General features: G+C 45.9%; 1 protein-coding gene across 2 annotated transcripts in view; it reads right to left on the minus strand.

The window, feature by feature from the left end:
- tmem163a (transmembrane protein 163a) overlaps positions 1 to 14,656 on the minus strand; it is a 98,134-nt gene extending 83,478 nt beyond the window's left edge. Inside the window, exons 1-3 of one of the 2 annotated variants that reach the window (XM_055638620.1) lie at positions 13,988 to 14,656; positions 3,492 to 3,703; positions 2,733 to 2,852 (exon numbers count right to left, since the gene is read on the minus strand). In XM_055638620.1, the coding sequence (XP_055494595.1) occupies positions 2,733 to 2,852; positions 3,492 to 3,660 (289 nt within the window). In that variant the 5' untranslated portion in view covers positions 3,661 to 3,703; positions 13,988 to 14,656. Of the gene's footprint in view, positions 1 to 2,732; positions 2,853 to 3,491; positions 3,704 to 3,913; positions 4,728 to 13,987 lie in introns of those variants that run through there. The other variant, XM_055638619.1, reaches the window with a different exon arrangement.
- Positions 14,657 to 15,700: the final 1,044 nt, after the last annotated feature.

The following is a 15,700-nucleotide window of genomic DNA, read 5'->3' on the forward strand; positions in this document are numbered from 1 at the left end:
TAATGTTTTATTCTTAATGTTTAATGTTGTTTGTGTCATTCTTAATTGTTACTGTATGTCGTGTTGTTGCGAGAGGAGCACCAAGGCAAATTCCTTGTTTGTATACACACTTGGCCAATAAACTTATTCATTCATTAATATATTCACCTTCAACCTCTTCAACTCTCCTTGATTCCCTTTCCATTTTTTTTGTCATTCAAATCAAGTCTACAGTTATAGATAAGTATTCGGCACCCATATTTATTTTTGCATGGTGAATTGAAAGCAAGCGGTTGTCGTTAACCTGGCAAAGACTGCCATCTCCAAGACTTTACCCCCTTTCTTTTCCCACCCTCTCTCTCCTGTACCCCACCTGGACCTGCATCTCCGCTCCCCCTTCCCTTCCACCTACATTCTTTCCTCTAGCTTCACAATTTGCAACTCCAATCATTTTCTCTCACGCCTTCTGCCTTTTCACCTCTATCAAAAAAGCCCCCCCCCCCCACCTATACTGAATTATTACTTGCATGACTTTGACTTGTCCTCTCCTCTAATCTAGTTTTCTTCCCCTCCACCCCAGCACAATCAGTACGAAGGATCCCAGCCCGAAACATCGCCTATCCATGTTCTCCAGAGATGCTGCCTGACCCACTGAGTTACTCTTGCATGTTGTGTCTATCTTCGGTGTGAGCCTGCATCTCCTGCCTGCACATCTATGTTGCTGTTCCATTGCAAGCAACCATTGACAATATTTTCTCACTTAATTTATCAAATATTTTTGGTAAATGCATACAACAATGTCAACAGCAGTGCAGTAACCTTGTAGATATAACAACCCAGTATCACTGAAACCTCTGTGATCACTACGGCATAATCTTCCAGATTTTCCTTACTCCACCACTCCCCACAGATAACTTCATCTTCCTGAGCTCCAAATTCTGTAATTCTCCCCCTGAAGCTCTGCCTCCTACCCTTTTTTCTCTTCCAACTGATTTTGGTTACAAACTTTTCTCTGATGTGACTGGGTGTTTCACTGTATAAAGTTGTGTAGATAATTCAAGTTTGTATAGCTGACTGCATTGCAGATTAGTTAAACTTCTGTACAATGTTTCACAAAAATTTGACTTTTAGAAAAAGTAATGCTTGTAGGATGTCACTGACCTTGATGTTGACAGAATATGAAATGGTTCCTTAACTGAATAAAATTATTTCAAAAATATATTTAAAGGCCTAATACATCCTATACATTAAAAATTTCAATATTTTTTATTTCCAAACGCTATATCTTCCACTAGTAATTGTATATTATCTTCAAAAAAACATCAGTAATTTCCCAGTGGATTGCCATTGACTCCAATCTAACACATTACCTTCGTGAGGACAGCAATAATACAAGGAAAAGCTGGAAATCCTATATTTAAAATAAACAATTTACCTCACCTGGAAGGACTGCTAGGGCCCCTGGATGGAAGTGAGGGAGAAGGTGTAGGGACTGGTGTTACATCTGTGGTTGCAGGGGAAAGTGCAAGAGTATTTAACAATGTAAGCAGCCAAGCAAAATTGAGAATAAAAGTTAGAAAACAGGCATACAGATAAAAACCATCATGAAGATGAAAATGACTGAGGAGAGGTAGAGAAGATACAATGGGAAAACAAATTGTATAGGAAGGAACTGCAGCTGATGGCCTAATCTGAAGATAAGACACAAAATGCTGGAGTACCTCAGCAGAAAAGACAGCATCTCAGCATCTCCAGAGATGCTGCCTGTCCCACTGTGTTACTCCAGCATTTTGGGTCCATATAATGGAAAAGATGGGTGAAAGCACAAGCATGTTTATATTTGTAACTTGTATGTAAAATAACGGTTATAGAATCATAGAATCATTGAGTTATATGGAACAAAAATGGGCCTTTCAACTCGCTGAGTTTCCACTAACCATTGAGCATCCATTTACACAAATTCTACTACAATCCAATATATTACTCATTTCAATCATCACCTCTCCAAACTCTACCATTTGCTTTCACAAGTTTCCATCTTGTCCTGGCTTTTCTTAAATCTATTTTGCAAATATTACATTTTTTTCCTTAAACACATTATTGTGCCATGTTGAATCATGGCAAAAGATGTATGCTTGCTTTATGCAATTGCAGATAAATGCAAAGCAAAACTCTTTCATCCTGATAATCGCAGGATAAATTAACATAGATGCTCATGATACAAATGACATCCAGACACTGAGTTACGCTGTTGATTATAAAAAAACGTGTTCATGTATTGGATTAGCTAATCAAAGTACAATGTCCAATTTTTATTGTATTTATCATGTCAACCATTTAACATACTTAACATTCAGAGGCACGGTTGGAATAAAAAGAAAGCCGTCTTTATTGGCATCCTGGTTTAACAGGATTTGTATCTCTGTGTGGTGAAATCTGGCTGCTTCATAAAAATGCTCAGCATTAAAGTCGGTGTCTTGTCCCCGGAATTCAACCTGCCAAATCATTTCCCGGCGGCTTATGCTTCAGGATCGATATATGACATGAATGCAAGATGTTTCAATGTGACAAATGTCCTCCAGAGCATTTTATTCACCGCAGCAGCAAAATTGAACATTTCAACATACATACAATTGGAGTTTATCGTTTCACACTTTTATGGTGATAAAATGGCTCGTTTGTTAATGGCAAGTGTGCCCACTGCAAGGAGGGAGGGTAAGGGGACTGCGTAAAGTTGGATGTATTGTACTCACTGAAAGCTGCGACGGCGAGCGATAGAGTGACCACAATAGAGGTCCAGGACACCCACAATGCCTTCTTGCGGTAACTCTGAGCCTCGTGGGGTTTCAGCTTCTGACTGCTTTCCAGTAAACCTGGGGGAGAGGCGAGGAAGAAATAAATCTTCTGTCCTAATTTTATGGGTCTCGCCAGTGCTGGCAAGAGTGCAGATAGATAGTCACAAAAAGCTGCAGTAGCTCAGCGGGTCAGACGGCATATCTGGAGGAAACGAATAGGTGACGCTTGTTTCTGGTCGAGACCCTTCTTCAGGCAAGTGTGCAGCTCAGTGGAGGCACTATTGGCAGCGGGATGGTGTTTTACTGTGTGCATTCCGGCAGTCTGATTTAGTCTACTCGGGCATGTTAAGTTTCCTAAACTGAAATTTAGTTGAAGCTTCACACTTGGTGTATTTAATAATTCATGCATATTTATTCGTCAGTTTTAAGCTGTTGGAGCTAGAGACGGTTGGACTTCGCATAAAAATAGTCTTAAAAATAATATACATGAAATCACCTAAATGGTCTCATTAATTATAAAATAGTATTCTGTTTAAACTGAAACTGTGCCCACTATTGATCACTTGCATTATGTAACTAGGTAGCGGAAAGTTTCCATCTCTCTGTTAAGTCACTGGCAGGCAGACATTTCCTTGATTTAGCTCTGCGCTCCGCTCCGCCCGCTGGCTCCCAACTACCAGCCCCTAGACCTGCTGGAACTGCGGATCACACACTCACCTCTGTTCTCCACCATATCTCCCGACTGCGCGCTTTCAGTTATCCTCATTTCGTTATCTTTCTCCATCTTGAACTCTTGGTTCTGCTGGCTGGAATAATGGCCGTTCCTGGCTTCGGTCACCGTCTGGTTATATGAAGACCTTGCTGGATCTGAAGGCGAGTCGCCCATGGCTTAAGTACGGAGAATGCCCCACACAGCCGAGATGTCTGGTCTGAGAAAAGGAGAGAGAGAGAGAGAGGGGTGGATTTAAACGCGAGCTCACGTCCCCGATTCATCAGCACCGCGCTAGAAGCTGGAAACCGGTCGCTGACGAGCAGTCTCTAATTAAAATTCAGAGCCTGGTCAGATCAGATCAGATCTGAACCACTTTCTCATTCTGCTTCAGATACATGTAGCCGGGTTCGCAACCATCAATACCAACCTGCAACAGGAACAAACACATGTAAACCTGCCACTTTCACCCCGTGTATGTGCCAAAAGCCTTGGCATAAGGCGCCGGGAAAAGGGTTTTCCTTTTAAACTTATTCTGACTGGCAGAATGTTGTATAACGCCTGGAACGATGGAACTTATGAAATGCAAGGGGCGGGACTTCCAGTTCCACTTCTCAATGTTTTTGGCAGGAGCACAATATAATGTATTAATGATACCCGGCAAAACCATAGAAGGTACCTGGCTGACATTGTTGTACATTGGCATCAGGAGGATAAATAAATGAGTTCAGAACTTCGATGATTGGACTTTTCTGTCTAATCGGTGAGCACAAATGTATGCGAACATGACGGGATAATTGGTTTAAACATAAAATTACGTCCACTGCAAAGAGTTTCCGAATGGATTTATAAATCCAGAAGGATTGTGTTACAGTAAGGTATCGAACATACACTGAATGGTTTTGGCATGCATTTGCCAATTTAGCAATTATTTTCTAGATGGCGTTGTGCCAACGGCGTTGCAGCCTCCTGCAGGGTCCATGATACATTCCGATCTTTCTCAACTGTCAGGTGTTAGGGCAGGTGATAGATTACTTTCTTCATACGCTAGAAATCACACTGGAGTCTTACTTTCATCGTGTTCTCTGCAGCAGTAAGCAAAGCTGCTCAAAATACAAGATAATTACAATCCGAATGTTATGTGTACGAACATAAAATAACATCTGCAGATGTTCTTTGGGCTCAACCTTGGATTTTGGTAATAGTCGCTGATGGTTAATGTTATGGGAAGAATGCAAATCCCAAAGTCGTATTCGCTATTGTGAATGGGCAGCGGCTTTAACAATGGTAATTACTCCAAGAATAAATACAGCAATACAATTTATTTATCTATAAAAATATTCGATTGTTGGAGTTAAATTATTGGTAAGTTGGTCGATGCTGGGAATGATCCCGTGGTGTGGATGAGTAGCAAAATCTGGAAGGAATTGATGGGGTGAAGGGGACAATACAATGGAATCGGTGTGGGAATAGTGTAAATGAGTGGAGACACAAGAGGCTGCAGATGCGCCAATCTCGAGTAACAAACAATCTGCTGGCGGGACTCAGCGGATCGAGCAGCATCTGTGGAACGAACGGAATGGTGTTAATTACTGCTTGCTGGTGGGCGGGTACTCCCGATGGCCCAGTCCAATTATAAAATAAAATACCAAGGCTGAATGAAGTAGCCAGCTACAAAATAAGACATTACAACTGATTAATAATAAATGTATTTCCTCCTGTGAACGCTTTTTCAAAAAAGAAAAAAGGGATTCTGTATTGCGAGATAAGATAAAACGACAACATATTAGGTTATATGTATAATATGTGTTATTGTTTATCGTGAATAGGCTGGCCGTGTGTATTGTTTCATATTTAGGTCACGTTTCATGCATTCTATTGTTCGCATGCGGATTCATATTCAAGCAAAATGCCCCCCTCTACGGACAGACTCCAATGTAGAGAAGGGTCCCGACTCGAAACTTCGCCTGTCCATTCCCTCCTCAGATGTTGCCTGACCCGCTGAGTTCCTCTAGCGATTGTGTTTTGCAATTAATCATGCATGTTCTGAAAGATTTAGAAAACATTCTCTGCTTGACGAGCTATCCGATTTCTCCCACACACCCTGCCCAATAAATCATGCACAATGATCATTTGTAAATGTGGTGCTGGAAGCCAGATACTACAATGAGATGAAACACAAACACACTGTGCATATTGTCCTTATGTTCCACTAAATTTTTCATGTAATTCGAGATGCAACCAAAGCTTCCAAATGGTTACTGACTGCTGCTTATGAGGGGAGGGAGGGGCAACTTTGCACTTGGAGGGTTCCACTTCAATAAATATCTGAGTTAGGCCCGATACTGAACTGGAAAAATACTGGAGAACTCAGCGGGACAGGCAGCATCTGTGACCACGTTTAGGATTGGGACATTTAGACTGAGTGGAGCAGGGGGGAGAAAGCTAAAAATGAGAGATTTGAGTTATAAGCTGCCTAACTGGAATATTTGGTGCTGTTCGTCCATTGTCATGTGGCCTCACTCTGGCAAGGGAGGCAACCCGGGGCAGAAAGGTCAGCATGGGAATGGGAAGGAGAGTTAAAATGGTTAGCAACTAGGAGATCCAGCAAACCTTGACTGACAGAACATTATTGCTTGGTGAACCAGTCACCTAGTCTATGCTTGGTCTTGCCAATGCAGATGAGGCCACTTTGGAATCACCAAAAACAATAGATAATGTTGGAAGAGGTGCATGCGCATCTATATCTCACCTGGAAGGACTGCTGGGGACCCCGGATGGAGGTGTAGGGACTGGTGTTACATATTTTGTGGTTGCAGGGGAAAGTGCCTGGGGAGGGCCCACATTAGATGGGAATTGTCAAACCAAGGAATTGTAGAGGAACTCATTTCCATGGAAAGCGGAAAGGACTGGGTATGGGAAGATGTGACTTTTGGTGGGATCACGGTGAAGGTGGCAGAAATGTTGGAAAATAACATGCTGGATATGGAGGCTGGTAAAGTGAAAGATGAGAATCAGGGAAAACTCGTGTTTACATCGGTGAGAGCAAGTGGAGGCTTGGCGATCGTTTCGCCGAACACCTCCGCTCGGTCCGCATTAACCAACCTAACCTCCCGGTGGCTCAGCAATTCAACTCCCCCTCCCATTCCGTATCTGACCTCTCTGTCCTGGGTCTCCTCCATGGCCAGAGTGAGCAACACCGGAAATTGGAGGAACAGCACCTCATATTCCGCTTGGGGAGTCTGCATCCGGGGGGCATGAACATTGAATTCTCCCAATTTTGCTAGCCCTTGCTGTCTCCTCCCCTTCCTAGCTCTCCCTCAGCCCTCGGGCTCTCCTCCTTTTTCATTTCTTCTCCCCGTCCCCCCACCCCCACCCCCCATCAGTCTGAAGAAGGGTTTCGGCTCACAACGTTGCCTATTTCCTTCGCTCCAGGATTTTTGTGTACCAGGGGAAACTCTATCCTTGTTCCATCTGAGGGGAGAGGTAGTGAGTGCAGTACTATGGGACACAGAGGAGATGTTGGTAAGGGCTCCATCCACATTTACTGAAGAAAGAGGACATCTGGAATAATTGGCAGTGGAAAGCTTCTTCTTGGGAGCAGATATGGTGGAGATTCAGAAATTGAAAATAAGGGATTGGGTTATTGCAAGAGGCAGAGTGAGAGGTGATGAAGTCAAGGTTATTATGGGTGTCAGTGGCTTTACCAAACCATCACAGACAAACTGCTGGAGTAGCTCAGTGGGTCAGGCAGCATCACTGGAGAATAAGGATACGTGACGTTTCAGGTCAGGATTTTCTTCAGAATGATTGTGGTGGTGGGGAGGAGAAAGTTGAAAGAAAGTTGTGGCTGGACAAAGCAGCTGAGTGATAGGTGGATACTGGTGAGGGAGATTTTTGATTTGCGGATGGTTAGACAAAGGGCAGAGATGAAAAGACAAACAGTGTGAGATAAGGATAGAAGATTGCAAATTGTGAAGCCAGAGGAAGGCATATAGGTGGAAGGGGATACTCATCCTTGATTATCACAAGCCCAACTCATCCATGCTGAAAGAAAACTGGCAGGGAACATAAAAATTGACTGCAAAAGTTTTTATAGATTTGAGAAGAGAAAAAGATTACTTAAAACAAATGTAGGTCCCTTGCCGCCAGAAACAGGTGAATTGATCATGGGGGGAAAGGACATGGCAGACCAATTGAATAACTACTTTGGTTTTGTCTCACTAAGGAAGACTTAAATAATCTGCCGGAAATAGCAGGGGACCGGGGGTCAAATGAGATGGAGGAACTGAGTGAAATCCAGGTTAGCCGAGAAGTGGTGTTTGGTAAATTGAATGGATTAAAGGCCGATAAATCCCCAGGGCCAGATAGGCTGCATCCCAGAGTACTTAAGGAAGTAGCCACAGAAATAATGGATGTGTTAGTGATATTTTTTCAAAACTCTTTAGATTCTGGAGTAGTTCCTATGGATTGGAGAGTAGCTAATGTAACCCCACTTTTTAAAAAGGGAGGGAGAGAGGAAACGAGGAATTACAGAACAGTTAGTCTAACATCGGTAGTGGGGAAACTGCTAGAGTCAGTTATTAAAGATGGGATAGCAGCACATTTGGAAAGTGGTGAAATCATTGGACAAAGTCAGCATGGATTTATAAAAGAGGTAAGTCATGTCTGATGAATCTTATAGAATTTTTCGAGGATGTAACTAGTAGAGTGGATATTGGAGAACCAGTGGATGTGTTATATCTGGACTTTCAGAAGGCTTTCGACAAGGTCCCACATAAGAGATTAGTATACAAACTTAAAGCACACGGTATTGGGGGTTCAGTATTGGTGTGGATAGAGAACTGGCTGGCAGACAAGAAGCAAAGAGTAGGAGTAAAAGGGTCCTTTTCAGAATGGCAGGCAGTGACTAGTGGGGTACCGCAAGGCTCAGTGCTGGGACACCAGCTATTTACAATATATATTAATGATTTGGATGAGGGAATTGAATGCAACATCTCCAGGTTTGCGGATGACATGAAGCTGGGGGGCATGTTAGCTGTGAGGAGGATGCTAGGAGGCTGCAAGGTGACTGGGATAGGCTGGGTGAGTGGGCAAATGCATGGCAGATACAGTATAATGTGGATAAATGTGAGCTTATCCACTTTGGTGGCAAAAACAGGAAAGTAGACTATTATCTGAATGGTGGCCGATTAGGAAAAGGGGAGATGCAACGAGACCTGGGTGTCATGGTACACCAGTCATTGAAAGTAGGCATGCAGGTGCAGCAGACAGTGAAGAAAGCGAATGGTATGTTAGCATTCATAGCAAAAGGATTTGAGTAACGGAGCAGGGAGGTTCTACTTCAGTTGTACAGGGTCTTGGTGAGACCACACCTGGAGCATTGCGTACAGTTTTGGTCTCCTAATCTGAGGAAGGACACATAGAGGTAGTACAGAGAAGGTTCACCAGACTGATTCCTGGGATGTCAGGACTTTCATATGAAGAAAGACTGGATAGACTCGGCTTGTACTCGCTAGAATTTAGAAGATTGAGGGGGGATCTTATAGAAACTTACAAAATTCTTAAGGGGTTGGACAGGCTAGATGCAGGAAGATTGTTCCCGATGTTGGGGAAGTCCAGAACAAGGGGTCATAGTTTAAGGATAAGGGGGAAATCTTTTAGGACTGAGATGAGAAAAACATTTTTTACACGGAGAGTGGTGAATCTCTGGAATTCTCTGCCACAGAATGTAGTTGAGGCCAGTTCATTGGCTATATTTAAGAGGGAGTTAGATGTAGCCCTTGGGGCTAAAGCGATCAGGGGGTATGGAGAGGAGGCAGGTACAGGATACTGAATTGGATGATCAGCCATGATCATATTGAATAGCGGTGCAGGCTCGAAGGGCCGAATGGCCTACTCCTGCACCTATTTTCTATGTTTCTATGTTTCTATGCTGCCTTGCCGAGGCAGCGTTCGGTATAAAAGGAATCAATAGAAGGGAGGCTGGTTTGTGTGATGGTCTGGGCTGCGTCCACAATTTGTTGGAATTTCTTGCGGGTCTTGGATGGAGCTGTTCCCAAACCAAGGTGAGAGTGTTGAAGGTCTGTCGATGCAGCTGATCACTCTGGAGCAGATACAACAGAGGGACATGCATGTGAACAGAAAGCAGAACAAAACTGTTGTAAAGAAATAAAGAACTGCAGATGCTGGTTAATACACAAAATAATCCAAAGTGCTGGAAAAACTCAACAGGTCAGTCAGCATCTCCAGAGTCCATGGATAGGCATAGTTTCGGATTGAGTCCCTTCTTCTGACTAAAGGTCTTAATCTGCAACTACACCTATCCATGTTCTCCAGAGATGCTGCCTAACCTGCTGAAATGTTCCTGAAATTTGTGTCCTTTTGTGTATGTTATATGCTGTTATGAACAACTCAAATAAAATAATGCTTGAAATGCCCAGCAGGCTTGAGTGAAAATGCAAAATAATGTGAAAGGTTGAGAACTGATCACAGACTAGAAGGGGTAATTATTTGTGATTGGTTTAAATTCTGAATGGAATTCCAATGCCTGCAACGTGCCTAGAAAGAAGGTAGACTGCAGTTCCTCAAACTTATTTTTGAATCATTTACATGAAACGAGTTCTAATCTAAGTGAATGCCACTATTGGAATTCAATGTTAGACAACTTTTAATATTGTTGGGGCCTGTCACAGCATTGCCAACAAGCATAAGAAGTATTGCACGTAAACGTGGACACTGAAAATAGATTTTCACATTTATACTTGGAATGTGGAGAATACTCTAGGTTTTTATTTCCATCAATACTTGTCCGGAGAAGAAGCTGGTGGGCCTTCTTGAACAGTCAAAGTTATTTTAACTTATTTAACTATAACGTATAAGTTATTTGAGTTATTTATCCCCGACCACGGATGAACATCTGGGAAGATCGGAGGGGAGGCTGGCTGGACTATGGTGCCTTCCTCACCTTGGTGCCACTGTGTTATGTTGTGTCGTGGACTTTCTGTGTTTGTGCTTTTTTTTAATTCTATTTTATTTTTTTAATATGTTTTAATATTTATTATTTATTTATTTTTATGATACTGACTATAAAGGGAAATTCATTTCGTTGTCTCTAATTGAGACAATGACAATAAATTTGAATACAATATTTAGTAATGCACTTAGTTCAGGCATTTCAGTGTGATAACCTTGCAATAATAAAGGAATTGTGACATTTTTCAACTCACGATGGTCTGATTTGAAAAGAAGCTGGGCTGAACGTTGTTTTAATTATATTGTTATGTTTGTACATCTCGCTGTTGAGATTGTAGAGTGAGGCTGCAGAGTAAACTTAGTGAATTGATTGATTGATTGATTGATTGATTGAAAGATACAACATGAAAAGAGGCTCTTCGTCCCATCGAGTCCACGCTGACCAGTGAAAACCTGTTCACACTAGTTCTATGTTATCCCACTTTCTCAGCCACTCCCTATGCACTGGTAGACAAAAGTGCTGGAGAAACTCAGCGGGTGCGGCAGCATCTATGCAGCTCCATAGATGCTGCCGCACCCGCTGAGTTTCTCCAGCACTTTTGTCTACCTTCGATTTTCCAGCATCTGCAGTTCCTTCTTGAACAAACCCTCTCAAGCAACTCTCTCTCTCCCTCTTTCTCACTCACTTTTTTTTTCTTTTTCAAGGACTTTATTCAGCAAAATGCATTACACAGCATATCAAAACACATTCAAAGGTTACAATACATCAAGCAATCATTAATGTACAATGGTACAGTCATTATTTACAATGCTCTCGACCCCACGCGAGTCCCTCCCCGTGGACACCGTGTGTTCCCTCTCCAGGGACACGCGAGCACGGACATAGGCCTGGAAGAGGGGCAGACAACCGACTCTGGTGTGACCATCGACCGCCCGCTGCTTGGACCTGCAAATGGCCATTTTGGCCAGGCACAGGAGAAAACTGACGGGGAGCTCCACCCCCCCTGATCGGTTCTCCCCACTCCTTGTCTTGTGTCCAAACACCAGGATCGTATGACTAAAATGCAACCAAAACTTGAGGAAAAGCCCCTTCAGATATTGGTATGGGGGTAGCAACCTCACACAATCCATATACGCATGGAACACGGTCTCTTCCTCGCCACAGAAAATACAGGCGGCCGGCTAGTCTGTGAACTCAAAAGTTTATTACACGCCACCGCTCTGTGCAACACTCTCCACCCCAAGTCCCCAATGTAAAGGGGGACGACTCCCTTCTAGAGGGACCTCCACCAGGGACCGCCCTCGCCTTCAGGTGGTAACACGGACCGCCAAGGTGTGTCCGGACGGAAGATGAAGGGAAGGAGGTGCAGAATGTGCAGGAGCATTCTGTACAGTATGCATCTCTTCGCATCATGAAATGGCACGTTGGGAATCTCAGAAAGGCGGCTCAATTTGTGTGGACCCGGTGCCCGAGCAATATCCCAGATCCTGGCCCCGATGAGCAAATCCGACAGAGCGGGAGTAAGCTCAGTCAAAACTACGCTAAGCACACTCCTCTCCTCGACACCCACCATGACAGGGTGAGGACCGGCCAATCCCCCAGACACAACACATGCCCTCCCCCTGTGGAGCAACACGCTGGCTGAAAACAACCAAATTCCTCACTCTTAGCACATCACGATAGAAACTAGGCAAACCCCGTAAGGCGGGTCGACTGATGCCCACCACCGGGAGCCGTGAAGCCCCCCCTTAGGCAATGACCCCGGCGGAAAAAATACGTGGCCAGAGAGTGCTATCTGAGACGGAGAGCCGCCACCTGGGTACACACGCATACTAATGACTGGCCACCCTCCTCTAACGGGAGACTCAGGACCGCTGCGGAAACCCAGTGCTTCCTATCTCCCCAAAATAAATCCACCAGCTTCTTCTGTAATGCAGTTGCAAAGATAGAGGGCGGGACAAGAGTAACCAGCCAGAACCACAACATGGAGGCCACCAGCTGGTTTATGACCAGCACCCTACCCTGGAAAGAAAGAATTCCAAGCAGGCCTGACCAGCGCCCCAGCCGGGCGATGACTTTTGTCTCTAGCTCCAGCCAGTTCTCTGGCAAAGCATCCTCAGTGGGACTCAGGTAAACCCCCAGATAGAGGAGGTGCGTGGTGCTCCATGCCTACAATGTCATCTCCTCCGGCAGGGAGTCCACCTGCCACTGACCCACTGAAAGTCCAGAACACTTACTCCAGTTAATCCTGGCGGCCGATGCAGCCGAGAAAACATGCTGGCTGCCACACATCCTCCGCAGGTCAACAGGGTCAGTGAACATGAGGAGTACATCATCAGCATCAGCCGAAAGAACCACCTCCAGTCATGAAGAGGGTTTCGGCCCGAGACGTTGCCTATTTCCTTCGCTCCATAGATGCTGCTGCACCCGCTGAGTTTCTCCAGCACTTTTGTGTGCCTTCGAATTTCCAGCATCTGCAGTTTCTTCTTAAACACCTCCAGTCCCGGTCCTGGTAGAGCCAGGCCTGTCAACCGCTTCCGAAGAAGACATAGGAACGGCTCCACACAGACTGAATACAACTGACCAGATATGGGACACCCCTGGCAAACCCCCCTCCCAAAGTGAATGGGAGCCTACAACGCACCATTAACCTTCACGAGACACTCCGCTGCAGCGTACAAAAGCCGAAACCGGCTCACAAAATACGGTCAAAATCCAAACGCTTACAGCATCCCGAAGTCATGGTCTACCCTGTCAAAAACCTTCTCCTGATCAAGAGACAGAAATGCAGCTGACTGACCAGTACCCTGGGCTAGATGAATCAGGTCCCTAACCAGGTGCATGTTATCCTGAATGGACCGGCCAGGGATTGTATAGGACTGGTCCAGGTGGAACAGTTGGGACACCACGGAGCCCAGTGCAAAAACGTTGTACTCTGTACAGAGGAGAGAGACCAGGCGCCAGTTCTTCAACAGGCGGAGTTCGTGCTTCTTGGGCAGCAGGACAATGACTGCCCTACGCCACGAGAGGGGCATCTCTCTGGTCACCAGGCTCTCCCCCAGGAACATCATATAATCACCCCCCCGGATATCTCAGAAGGCTCTCACAAATTCTACCGTCAGCCCATCCAGCCCAGGGGACTTGCCCCTCCTGAGCTGGTGCAGGACATGAGTCAACTCCTCCAATGATAAGGGGTCATCAAGAAGTTCAAACACCTCCCTGTCCACAGTTGGTAGACCCTCCCACAGGATCCGCTCAGCTTCCCCGCTGAATCCATCAGCGGAAAACAGAGACCCATTAAAGGACCGAACTCAAGCACTGATCCTCTGTGGATCTGTGACAGAGGAGCCATCATCCGTGAGCAGCTCAACGAGCTGCTTGCGGGCTCCCCACCCTTTCTCCAGAGAGATAAGAAAGGTGATGCATGGTCCAGATCGTGCAGCATCTGGACCCGCGACCTCATGTAAGCGCCTCAGGACCGCTCAAGCAGCAGGTTCCTCAAAGCTTCCTTCCTCTCCTGATACTCACAGGAGTCCTCACCAATCCGACCCAGGCGAGATTCTGCGTCGAGTAACTCCCTCTTGAGCCTCTCGATGGCCGAGTCCCGCCTTCTGGCCGACCCCCACGTGTATTCCTGACAAAAGAAATGGATGTAAGCCTTTCCAACATCCCACCACTGCCTAAGGGAAGGGAAGCCCCGCTGACTCTCTCTCCACTTCACCCAAAACCGACTGAATGACTCCCGGAAACACCGATCCCCCAGCAGCCGGTCCAGTATGTGGACCTAGCCGCGCGTGCGCGCTGGATTAAAGTCCATTCATACCAGACAGTGGTCCGAGCACGGCACCAGCCACATTGAGGCCGCTGAGACACAGGAGACATACGCCCCAGAGAGATACATGCGATCAATGCAGGAACCACACCCCTCAGACCTCCGCGAAAAAAGCACTGGAATCAGGGTGGGGGTTCCGCCATGCATCAACCAACTCAAAATAATCAATCAAACCTCTCAACTTCTTCACTACAGTAGGGCACACTGAGTACCAGAGCGATCTCGCACCTCAAGTGTGCAATTGAAATCCCCCCAAGTAAGACACACTCTCCACTATCAATAGTGCTCAACAGAGCAGTCACCTCCTGAAGTAGGCAGGCCTGCAAGATGTAACGGTATGCCATCCAGGCTCAAGGCTAGATAGAGCAAATGACCTGGCACAACTTCCTGCATCTTCAGGATCTCTGGCTGGAAAGTCCGGACCAACAGGAAACCCGACACCCCACTCGAATTTGTGCTGAGGTGGCTCATGTAGACTCCCCCCCCCCCCCCCCCCCCCCCCCCCTTTCCCACTCCAGTTGCCAGGTGTGTTCATCACTAACAACAGTATGCCTCTCGCAGAAAAGTCACTGCATATTTCCCCTCTCTGAGGACTGATACTTGATGAAATCTACGAAAGTCCCCCCTACCACCATTTAGGTTTAGACTGGCAACTGTGAATGTGCGAACACACTAGAATTTTTTCCTCACATTCCTCATGGGAGCGGGGACCCTCTCTCTTAGGAACTTCAAAAAGTTCCCAAACTGACGTTTCTCAGACTCGGGAAGACCACTGTCTTTGCTGACAAGGATAATATGAAGTGTTTTAATAAATCCCGGCAGATCCGTCCAACGTCTCCCAGCTGCCTCGATTTTAGTCAGAGTACTTGTTTATTTTCAGAAAGTCCCGAATCTCGCAGATAACGGCCCCTCGAGACACAGCACTGGAATCCGGGCAATTCGTCAACCCACTGACATCTGGAGCACCATCCATCCCTATAGTGCGCTCAAGGTCATTGTCTGAGTTTGTAGGACTACAGCTAGCTGTCAGCTTGCCCACCCCACTGCACAAGCTGGCTGCATCACTCTCCCCCTCCTCCGGCATGTCACCACCCCCAGTATCAATATTGAGGGAGGGTCCAGGTATCCCTGACAGCAATGAGCTGTCTGGTGAAAGGCCAGGCTCCTGCACTCTCCCACTCTATGTCTGGGCCTGGGGAAGAAAAAATAAGAGGCATCCCCAGGGCCTGCAGAACGCAGGCACCCCGGAATCCGAATGAGGGTCGCGACCCAAAACAGCCTCGACCCCCACCGCACACAGGGTACCCGCTCCACCAGCAACACCCAGAGCGTCTCTGCCTCCCACCACCAGCGGAGTAACCTCACTAAGGCCCACTGAAAGAGCCGGTGTTTCTGTAGTCTCCCCTACT

This window comes from Leucoraja erinacea, chromosome 7 (assembly GCF_028641065.1).
Source record: "Leucoraja erinacea ecotype New England chromosome 7, Leri_hhj_1, whole genome shotgun sequence".
Taxonomy (NCBI): Eukaryota; Metazoa; Chordata; class Chondrichthyes; order Rajiformes; family Rajidae; genus Leucoraja; species Leucoraja erinaceus.